Source organism: Callorhinus ursinus, unplaced genomic scaffold, assembly GCF_003265705.2.
Source record: "Callorhinus ursinus isolate GAN/ISIS: 27379988/994484 unplaced genomic scaffold, GSC_fseal_2.0 scaffold57, whole genome shotgun sequence".
NCBI classification, from domain to species: domain Eukaryota; kingdom Metazoa; phylum Chordata; class Mammalia; order Carnivora; family Otariidae; genus Callorhinus; species Callorhinus ursinus.
In genome coordinates this window covers 2,004,892-2,017,087 of record NW_027397119.1, presented here as the reverse complement: position 1 = coordinate 2,017,087, position 12,196 = coordinate 2,004,892, and the positions used below count along the sequence as shown (strand labels likewise).

General features: G+C 36.8%; 1 protein-coding gene across 5 annotated transcripts in view; it reads right to left on the bottom strand.

The window, feature by feature from the left end:
• The window catches only part of NEK7 (NIMA related kinase 7), a 163,904-nt gene that overhangs the window by 63,472 nt on the left and 88,236 nt on the right, over window positions 1-12,196 (bottom strand). For 3 of the 5 annotated variants that reach the window (XM_025855049.2, XM_025855048.2, XM_025855050.2), the window contains one exon: window positions 11,083-11,223. The exons of the other annotated variants lie outside the window; for them this stretch is intronic. In XM_025855049.2, the coding sequence (XP_025710834.1) occupies window positions 11,083-11,223 (141 nt within the window). The remainder of the gene's footprint in view (window positions 1-11,082; window positions 11,224-12,196) is intronic. 5 annotated transcript variants of the gene reach the window in all.

Genomic DNA, 12,196 nt, shown 5'->3' with positions numbered 1-12,196 from the left:
AAGGAAGGAAGGAAGGAAGGAAGGAAGGAAGGAAGGAAGGAAGGAAGGAAGGAAGGAAGGAAGGAAGAAGGAAGGAAGAAGGAAGGAAAGAAGGGAGGAAGGCAAGGAAAGAAAGAAAGAAAGAGAGAGCGAGGAAAGAAAGAAAGAAAGAAAGAAAGAAAGAAAGAAAGAAAGAAAGAAAGAAAGAGAAAGAAAGAAAGAAAAAGAAAGAGAAAGAAAGAAAGAAAGGAAGAAAGAAAGAAAGAAAGAAAGAAAGCGAGCGACAAATAACTATCACAAAGGTTACATAAAATATCTACTAAGAAATTTTTTGCAAACAGCAAGCCCTCATATATATCAAACTTTGGTACTATGTTAGCTACAAATGGATACTAATTGTAGGGGTGAAAAAAAGAACAGCAATGACTAGCATTAAAGCACAAACAGTGTAACACTATCTACTGAAGGAAAAACCTCATATAAACACAAACCTCTTCAAGAGCATCAGTTTTATTCTATACGGAGATGATTAACATAAATGTTAATCATGTTCATGTTCTTGCTTTCTTTTATTCATAAAACCACGCTGTCAACTTGTTACTCGATTTTGTTATAGATACAAGTAAGAAAACAAGCTTGCATGCTGTGAGATGCAGAATGCAGACTGGAACACAGGACACAAAGACACATTCTAGTAAGTACTGCTGTACAAAGTGATGTGAGAACCTCGACGACGAGGTGCAGTATGGCTGACAGGGATTAGATATGCAGGCTTTATAGATGCAGGAAAGTATAATACACTTCAGAAAGATTTCTTATAGAAATAAGTAAAATCAAAAGATCATTACTTTAAAGGAGTAAGTCTTACACCTAGCAATTTCATACAGAAAAGCCACTCATTCCTCAAATTGCCAAATGATGCTGGAAAAATTGACATTACTAATGTAATATGTTAAATAATAACTATTAATGTAAACAAAATTTTGAGCTTGATATTACAGTTATGAAATACACACACACACACTCAATTTATGCTTAAAAATCAAAGTGGCAAGAGAAATAACGGATTCCCTTCAACTCATGAATGTTGATGCCATTCTCAGGACCTACTAGTCACAATGGACTTGAGATAATTCAAAGAAATGCAGGGAAGTACAAAATTTTAAGTGTCTTTTACCTTGAAGGAATTCCTGAAAACTTTTTAAGAAGAAAAAGAAAGGATAATTCTGGTACTAGTAACTAAAATGAAGAAAATCACAAACTTGGAGACATGTATAAATTTAATCTCCCAATAATCAATGTCTCTATGATGGGAAAAATATTTAAAAAGCAAAAGCTAGTGAATGAGATGAGAAAAAGATGTGTACAAGAGCTCTAGGAAACCCTAACTAGACACAAAATACTAAGATAGAAGTGTGCTCCATATTCCAGGGTGCCCGGGTGGCTCAGTTGGTTAAGCGTCTGCCTTCAGCTCAGGTCATGATCCCAGAGTCCTGGGACCAAGCCCTGCATTAGGCTCCTTGTTCAGCAGGGAGTCAGCTTCTGCTTCTCCCTCTGTTCCCTATGCTCATACTCTCACTCTTTTGCTCACGCTTTCTCTCTCGAATAAATAAATAAAGTCTTTTTAAAAAAATCTAACTCAAGTAATTTAGTATTACAAATTAACTTTTATTTTTAACTGAATTCTCAATAATAGCAAAATCTCTCCTTTGTTACTGAGAGATAAGTACTGTTGGCACATTTGAGGCAAAACTAAATTCTGAACCAAATACATTTATAAATACATTTAATTTGGAATTCAGCAGTATCTTATCTTTTTTTCTTAGCCAGCAAGTTAAGACAAAATAAAAACTGGATCTGTAGATTAAATCATTCCCAGACACAGATTCAAGACTGATTTCATGAGCAAGAAAAGACAACACATAAGGAAAAAAAAAAAAATTGGATTTTGTAAAAATATTTTTCTTAGAATATTTACAAGCTTATCTTCAGAAGGCATCTTTCTGGGTTCTACCAAAGTTTCTTTGGGTTTTTAAACTTACTGTATACTTGGTAAGAGCAAAGTTAATAACAGCATTTAGGCAAGTGTTGGCTAATAAGTTCTTGGTACTTTCTGAATCATTTTAAAAGTTTTCTTTTGTCATCTCTAAATTCTTCCAAAAAATTACTCATGACTAATGAAACTGAAAGGATATCTTTAAGAGGAAAAAGAGGCCTTTAAGTAACTTAATAGAAATGTCCTTGAAAAGGCACAGGTCAGTCTGTTAGAAGAAAAAAACACTTAAAATGTAGCAATGATAGTACTTAAAAATGTATACTAGAAAGTTTGAAATGAAAATCTTAAACAAATTATCTCCTGGGCGTCCCCAGCTTTATAGAGCCTGAATAAATGAACTGAGCAACCTGTCCCTAAATTGAGTCCCTGTATTCCATGTGACAAACCTCAGTCCCCCCTGGATTATGCCATTCTTCATGCCAGTGTTCTTGCCCCTCTTGACCCGGTGCCCAAATGATGCTTCCATCCCTTTATTCCAACTGACCAATGCCTGGAGAGATGGTCCCGTAACCATTGTTGGAGTGAGGGGAGAGGAGCTTTAAGAAATGTTTTTGCTATCAGCCTGCAAATTTCTGGTTCTCCTACTTGCTGACTGGTAGGCAGACTTTCCCTTACAGAGCCTCTCTCTTTTATTTGAAGGGATAGAGGATGGGTGAGGGGGGTGGAAAATCCATAGCAGAAGGGCTGTAATATCTTCTAGATATAAATCACAATCACTGAACAAGTTACGTCCAAATAACTAAAGTCTCTACCACCAGCACTTCTACTGACGAAATCCAGAGGCACTCTAAAGGGTGGAAAGATTGGGCTGGGGTGGGCTGGGGGGCAAAACTTAAGCAAGGTGAGTACAGGAAAGTTCTACATGAGTGCCAGAAACCTTGCTCCCTTTACAACGCCAAGGCCTGCAATCTAGCTTCTGTCCGCCTTCCTCTCTTAATACATCATGTTTGAACCGCAAATGAGAAGACAGGCCTCGATTTCTTTCTTGTGGGTTCCTTAAGGTCCTGGCAAATGATGGTATGGAGCACAGGTATCAGTGTGTGGCACTCATTATTCTTTGACTTTTAAAAAACTTTTGTTTCCAAGGAAATGCCTTTTAACTCAACAGGCTAGAGGTAATCCGACTTCAAGTACATCAGGGAGCCCTGTTCAATAGGCTTCCCTGTAATTAAAAAAAAGAAAAAAGAAAAAAAAATCTCTAAAAATTATCACAGGAAATGCACTTTCGTTCAGATTTTATGAGCGCTTAAAAGCTCAGCAAAGCTTAGTCAGGGCTTCTACCGGTTAAGAAGCCACCCTACAGAGGGCTATTGGAAGCTGTGGGTGAGAATGCAGCTAGAGAGAAGCAAAAGATCCAAAGTTAAAACTGTGAGACATAACCCAAAAAGAGTAAGGGAAAGAGGAGTGATTCAAGGGGATGGAAAAGAGAAGCGACTGAAGGCAACAGAAGAGGGATACCAGAGAGGGAGGAGAATCAAGCACATGGAATCCCAGAAAACACAACCGGCAAGCCTTAAGAAGCTGCAGGCACGTGCTGAAGCAACAGGTTGTATAGTGGTGTCAGTGAGAAAGTCAGATGATGACATCACAAGCAGAGATGGGAGGCTGATGTGGGAGAAACGGGCAAATGGTGAAAATGTCTCAAAGGAAAACAGAAAAGGAATACTCCTTCCAGAGCACAGGTAGAGTTAAGAGAAGAAGAATCAGAACAGTTATGTGATCGTGAAAACACAATGGACACAAAGACTGTTTCTGTCAAAGAGGATATGGCCTTCTCTATTGAATGTGAATGCATTCGGGAGAGGCTGAGGCTTCAAGGTAGTAGTTTTTAACTCCCACTGTGGACATTATAACCACGTATCTGCTGATATGGGGTTCTTCTTATACTGTGGTTAAAATATATGCAAGTGAGAAGTGTAAGAGAGTGCACGTCCAAGCAAACTACAACAAGAACTCCAAGACATAGCCTGAACCCTTCTGTGCTACTGGACACGGAACAATATTACATTTGAATACAGAAATGAAGAAATACACAGTGGAGATTAACCATGACTGGGGATTAGCAACACAGGGAGAGATTCTAAAGTAGAGGCATCTGCATTGCTCAAATCGCTGACAAAGGTCCAACAAAGTAAAAAAATTCTGAAATCAGACCTTAAATAAGAGGTCTAGAGAATATGGAATAGTGTGTGCCTGGTAATCAAGATGAGGTCAAAGAACAAGTTTCACTAGAAAGAGGAAATAGGAGGAAAAAAAAGAAAGAAAGAAAGAGGGAATAGGAGAGAATTGGGAATTTAATCAGAGAGGGAATTTTGAGAGTTTGAGGTAGAATCAGTAAAGTGTAGGGGATGTCCTGATGATGGACTGAGACAGTTGACTCAGTACCATGGAATGAGGCATGTGAGAAACTATGAGGCCTGGTCTCAAGAGAGTCAACATGGTACCAAGCAATGGGCAGAGGAAAAATGAGAACAAGGGGCTAAAAACATTAAAAAAGAAAGAAAGAAAAAGTACTTTAGACAGGCAGACAATGGACCAAGATGGGAAGAAAGCATTTAACTTGATGACACTAGTTTCAAAGATGGAGGAATGACAGATGGTTGAGTGTAGAATGTGGTCTGAAGTGGCAGGGAAAGCAAGCCCTAATGAAGATGATTCCACTGTATCATAAGTCAGTAAAGAGAAGCATGTGACATTGGAGAGGGTTGTGAGGAAAGAGTAAATGTCAAAGGAAAAGCAAGACTCATTGAAAGAACAAGAACTAAAGAACTATTTGTGGAAAAAAGGTCAAACGTACCAGCTCTTAAAACCTGCCTCCTATGTGAAAGCTATCATATGACTCTATTTGCTTTTATACGTTCTTTTAGCTTTAATGTTTACAAAGTTTTAGAAATCTCTTATTTTGTAATTTTTGTTTATATTGACAATAATATTATTTATTTAAAAGCTAAACATTTTTCAATGAATAATGTTTGGTCTTATTACTGCTGTGTACTGAAGAGGGTGAATCCATGTTCTACACAACAGTCTGTGCAGTCTTTAAAAAATATATCAGACTTTATCATCACCTGCTTAAGCTCCTCCAATAGCTATTCATTACCCTTAGATATAAATAGATATATAGACCTCTCTTCATGGCCTACAAGCAAAACTCTCAAATTCTGGTTCCTGCCACTCTCTGTAACCCCATGTTACTTCTCTTCCTCACTCCATTTATGGGGGTCACAACAATGTGTTTTTAGTATATTCTAGGTCAATCCTATTGTTCAAGGCTGTTTTCTATACCTGTTCTTCCTGCTGTTCAGACGGGTGACTCCTTTTCCTCCACTTCAGCTTAAATTTCACATCTGCAGAGAAGTCTTTGCTATTTTTAAATAATCTATCTAAAAAGTCCCCCCCCCCCACCTAATCTGTCTCTCCTGTCACATGATAGTCACTTCCTTCTTGGCTATAATTATTGGACTTATTGTCTATCCCCCCTACCAAAAATGTTGAACTCAATTGTTGTATCTCAGTGTCCAGTACACTGTCTGCCACACAGTAGGTCCTCAGTAAATATTAAATGAGCATATCAAAAATCTTCAACAGCATAAATAAAAAGTTACTTCAACTATATCTATTCACTGAGCTAGGCCACTAGAAGAGTTCACCATTAAAATTTTTAAGATAAACCCATACAATCAAACGTATTAGCATAATAATAACCATGAGGCACCATAAGATGCTAAAGAAAAAAACAATGTGAAACATCAAAAAAGGAAAATGGACTAAATTATTTCATCGATGTCCTTTGTCTCATTTAAATATTTTAATGTTGATAACCCATTTATGCCATGTGTGGTAATTCATTATAACCCTAAAATGTTGTTAACTTTTAAAATGTCCTATTCTCTAGACCTTCAATAAAACTAAAAATTTTCGCTATTTCTTATATGCCTAAGAAATGCCGAAAATAAAATTGCAAGTACAACAAATAAAATTAAGAAGCTTTCATTTCAAAGATAAAGGCCTGTGTCTCTTTAACAAACTAACATCAATTACTAAATTATTCTCCAATTAAAAAAATATATATATAATGTATAGATTATTATTACAAGTGCTTCCTACTATTCATTTGTCCAAATAACTATTGGAAGGTCTAAGGAAAGGAAATCTGTAGAGATTAAATAATGAAGCTGATAAAAACTGCAGGATAAATTCAGTAATCACAGTGAACACTAAAATAGAGACTGGACATACAGTTGTAGAGATTATGAATGTATTCTAATCTGTATGCATTATGGAAGAAGCTATCATTGCTCACAAATTTCTAAATGCATGCAATCTCAATTTCTAATACAGGAATACATGCAGAATCTAGAAACTAAAATCAACATATGTAAAAAAAAGCAAGTTAAACTCAATATACTTTAAAAAGTGATTTTCTTGATGAATGTTTTATTATAATAATCAAATATAAGTAAAGGAATAAACATCAAAGAATATTTGTCCCTTCAGAAAGTTGTTTTGAGATAACCTGTGTATCAAAAGGGTGAATTTGAACAAAATACATTATCACCTTATCTTTGTTAGTACTATACAAAAGTACTTTCCATTCCAATAAATGTCTCTGATAATGAATGTCCCATAGGAAAACAGTATTATCTGGAAATATAACTTAAGACTAGGCAAAGAAAACTAAGGATCAAAATATTTCACCTTCTATCAGAAAATGAGGGTAACAAAGATCAAAGAACTGAGACACAGTGACACCCAAAACTCATATTAGAGTACCATGTCATAAGACTGATAAAATAAAAATCAATTACATAGCTAATTACATAGCTCTAATCAATGAACTAAGCATAAGAAAATAGCGATTACATGTACCAGATCAAAACAATTCTTTGACAGTCTTCCAACACAAAGCACTGAGCTTCTGAGACCCATATCACATCCTTTGTGAAGACATCCCAATCTCCCTCTCACCCATGTTCCTGGAGACTGCTCTCATTCCAGTGCCTATCTTGTGATTTCAGACGTGTCTCTGTTGCACTTGTAGTGGAATCCCATGAGTCCTGTTACTTGTTTACCTTAGTATTCCCAAAGCCTTCCACACTGACCACTGAACATAAGGTGATCCATATTATTAACACGAGGTGGAATGAGTAAATGAGCAGTAAGAAGGGAAGCGTCAAAGAAGGGCAACAGGGAGAAACAGAAGCAAAAGTGGTTCAGGGGATTTCAAAAATGTCACATCAGTTAAGGAACCATCTTAATTTTGGAAAACGACTCATGATGAGATGTGGGTACATTTTCAAAAAGATTGGTTAATGTTGCTATATACTATAGGCTCTCAGATCTCTTCATGAGATCATGCATTCAGGACACACACTCTTTTTTCCACACACAGCTAACAGGCAAACCCATAGGAAAGTCACTAGAGCTTAGGACACTGTTGTTTTTGTTTTTTTTTTTTAAAGGTCTTGAAAAAGTGAAACTTGATGGTGTGGGACAAAGTCAAGAAATGCCTTGAAAACTAAGCTGAGGAATCTGCATGGTAATTCTAAGGTATCTCTTTAATGATATGTAAGCAGACAAATGAACTGTAAAAGCAGCACTTCAACCGATGAACCCAAGCACAGCATTCAGGAAAGATTCCAGAAGAGCCAGGAACAGTAATACAGATCTTCAGACAAGAAACAAGATGCATGAATATATGTTAAGAAAAAAAAAAAAAAGAAGATAGCAGGAGGGGAAGAATGAAGGGGACTAAGTCGGAGGGGGAGACGAACCATGAGAGAGGATGGACTCTGAAAAACAAATTGAGGGTTCTAGAGGGGAGGGGGGGGGGGGATGGGGTGGCTGGGTGATAGACATTGGGGAAGGTATGTGCTATGGTGAGCACTGTGAATTGTGAAAGACTGATCAATCACAGACCTGTATCTCTGAAACAAATAATACGTTATATATTAAAAAAAAAAAGGCAGTAGGAAGGGAAAAATGAAGGGGGGGGAATAGAAGGGGAAGACAAACCATGAGAGACTATGGACTCTGAGAAACAAACTGAGGGTTCCAGAGGGGAGGGGGGTGGGGGGATGGGTTAGCCTGGTGATGGGTATTAAAGAGGGCACGTTCTGCGTGGAGCACTGGGTGTTATGCACAAACAATGAATCATGGAACACTACATCAAAAACTAATGATGTAATGTATGATGATTAACATAACAATAAAAATCTAAAGAAAAAAAATAAGTGCCTATAAAAAAAAAAGAAACAAGATGCATGAGGAAATCCAGTATTTGATTCTTTATGAATTTTTTGAAGAAGGGCTAAGGTTCTTCAGAAAGGAAGACAGTCTGGTTAACAATATTTTTAAATGTTTTCATTTTAAGCTACAGAGTTTTTTTTTAAGGAAGAAGCACAGGATTTATTGTTCAGCACAAGTGTAATACATCACAAAAATCAGTAACATATCTGAAATGCAAACACATTCTCCTCACAAAGGTTTAAGGCACCATTCCCTAATTAAATAAGCTATGAATATCTTTACAACAGCATCTCTCTTTTCTATAAAGAAGCTACGTTTAAACTGGAAGATGCCACAATATTAACGGTTTATAAAGCAGAGAAGAACGGTCTAATTCATGAGGACAAACTGACTCCACACAGCAGGAGACGGTTATCTGAGGCTTACCACGGTGCAAAATGGGAGCAGTTAGAAGGGCATCTAATACTGAATGGAAATAGGATTGCCCAAATTAACTCATGTCCTTTCAAATTTCCAATCAAAAGGAAGAAAAACTCAGATGGTGTGGAGCCCTGTCTCTTTCTCTACACTCAGAATCAGTTGGAAGGTGGAGAAGGAAGCTGAGAAGCCTGGAGACCTCCAAGTAATTTCTCAATCCATCTATCCTCTGGCATTCGCCACCTGTGGCCAATAAGCAGCTGACTTCTTTCTGGTCCATTCTGTGTGCTTGGTTTGTAATTTTACTTTTAAAAGAATGAATTTTGAAGATTATTACTCTACTTGAGGATCCATAGTGAATCCTTACTTTCCTATTCTTCAAATTCCTGTTCCTGGTTTCAGTGCTCTCCAGAATCTGGTCTCACACTGAGAGCCTGGCCTATGTTCCGATTCCATCAAAGGCTCAAACTGACATCTCCATTCTGTAAACTCCTATTTAAATCAGGAATCCATGCCACAAGGCTTAACATTTAATTGTTCTACAAAGACTCTTTTTCCTCTCAAATGCAGGAATAATATGACTAGCTTCCTTTTTATTCCCTTCAGTGCCTAGTAATGCAGAGGAGAAATTTCATAAATACATTTTAAAAATGGAGCAGAGTTCTTTTGTAAGGGAATCATCCCTCCAAAAGTCATCTGCTTCATGAACATTAATATCTGCATTCTATATTACATTTTCTCAAGCTGTAAGTGGCATATTAAACGAGAGAAGACTGCTACTCTTATATGCTGCTGGTGAGAAAGTCAACCGGTGCAACTATGGAAAATAACTTGCTATTAAACTTGTCGAACCAACCATGCACATCCCCTGTGGCTCATCATTTCCATTCTTAGGCCCAGACAAAAGAGAAATGCTTGCATGTCACATAAGATGCTTGCAAGACACATAAGACTAGCACAGCAATACCGCTTATAATAGTAAACAACTTATAAACAATCCAAACAGCAAGCAACATGTAACAAGAGCAACTGAATACGATACAGCAGTGGAAAGGTTAATACACAGCCACATCCACCATCACGTGATGACACTGATGTAAAGTTCCAAAATGCAAAGGAAACAATATATTTAGAAATTTACACAGATGTGGGGAAAACTATAAAGAAAAGCAAAGGAATGTTAAACACAGAATTTTAGACATGGCTACCTCTGAGGCAAGGTAGTGGTAGATATAAATCAAAAATTTTTTTAATGTTTTATTTCTTAAGCTGGGGGGTGGATATGAGGCCATAACGTCTTTTCTTTTATAAACATTTAATATTTCCTTAAAAAGGTAAGTGAAAACTGTCCATCTCTGTAATGGCTATTGCAAGTACACTGATCCTTTGAGAAGTCACAAAAAAAAAAATTGAGGGAACTTTGGTCTCACAGGTCACTACAGAGAAATGATATCAGGGTTACAGAGTAAAATAGGAAGTCTGTGGGCAGGTGTGAACAATAACTACCTTATCTGAAAAACGGGAAGCAAAACTGTGTGATGTCAAACATACTCTGAGACAGAAAAACAAGTACTTTCTAGACCAGGGGGCAAGTGAAATTAGACTTTCTAGACTCACTAGGGCAAATTAAACTTTCAGGGCTGTTGCAAGTACACTGCAGGGTAGCTCAGTGGGACTAGTCCACTAGGGTTAGGGTAGGACTTGGTAAGAGGAGCTAGAATAAGATAAATGAATCTGAGGGAAACAAAAGAAAAGTCAGGATTGGAGAGCAAAGCTGATTCTAGAATGATACAAAAACAAGATGGAAACTTCAAATAGGTCATCAATCCTCTGATTTAATCAATCGACTTCATTCTTTCTTTAATTTTCCAATAAATAAAATTAACTTCATTGTTCCTTCATTTATTGCCAGTGTGGTTCTCCACATTAATTTAATAACCCATCCTAACCTTGACTGCCACTTACTAACTCTAGGCAATACATTTTGTAAAATCTATTTTCCTATTGTGAGACCTATAGCTGAAGCTGAGAGTTACCTGTCTAGTGAGGAGCAAGTGGTGAGAACTCAAATCTGCCTCTTAAAATCTAGAGTTGTAAACACTTTTCTAGGATCATTCCAGTCACTACTAAATCTGGGTGAACAAAACCAGCTAAATTTTTAAAGCCTAGAAGTAATATTAAAATTAAAAACTAATTTCCACTGTGTACTACACTCAATCCAAGCTTTTAAAGTATAATTTTTATTCCTTTCTATTATTTCTTTCTAATTTTTATTCATTCTCAACTTAAGACTGTCATTATCTAATCATTCAGGACATACTTTCCTCTATTATTCATATGGTATAATTTTACATTGATTTACATAATTAAAATCATCTTACCTGCACTTTTTTTAAAGCTACTGGTACTCCATCCAAGAGACAGGCTGCTCTATAAACTTCACTAAATTGCCCGCGACCAATTTTCTTTTCTATTCGAAAGTTGGCTAATGTATTATAGCCCATATCCGGTCGTAAAGCCTTCTGTAATTAAAAAAGTCAAAATAAGTTTTCAATCACACAATATTCACACAATCACTGATTGTTTTCACATAAGTAGGTGATACCTATGGTAAGCCTGCAGACATCTATTCTATTTAACAAATATTATATTGAGCCATTCATGCTAGGCACTGTTCTATACACTGGGAATAGAGTAGCAAACTAAACAGATGATAATCCCTACCCTCAAAAGAAAAATTCTGGCAGGGAAGAAAAATAACAAACAGGGTAAACATGAAAAATATATATACAGTATGTGAGCTAGGAAGGGCTAAAAATAAAATAAATCAAGGAAGAAGGACATGAAATGTCAGGGAATGAGGAAGACTTTGAAATTTTAGATAGGAACTCTATAAAATTATCTTCATAGAACATAAACTTTTCCCACTCAATCTAGTACTCCTTTGATATTTGTTTTCTTTTTCAAAGAATCTTTAACTTGAAATAGAATGTGTGTACACACACACACACACACACACACACACAGTCCAACCTGCCAACTAATGTATGAAAATCTTCTGAACTTCTTGAGAGTTATTTAACTTCTACAAAGAACATTTCCAGTGGCAGGGAATATACTACCACATCGTTATTTTTTTTTTAAGGCCTTATTTTTTTAGAGCAGTGCTGGGTTCCAGCAAAACTGTGAGGAAGCCCTTGCCCCATATATGCATGGCTTGCCCCATCCCCCACCATAATGGTACTTTTGTTACAATTCATGAACCTACACTGACTGACACATCATTATCACCCAAAGTTCCTCGCTTTACATTAGGGTTCACCCTTGGTGTTGTACATTCTATGGCTTTGGACAAATGTATAAATGACATATATCCATCATTATAGGATCATACAGTGTATATTCAGCGCCCTAAAATCCTCTCTGCATCTCCTATTCATCCCTCCCTCCCCAAGTTAACACCCCCACACACACCTTCCGGGCAGCAACTGATCC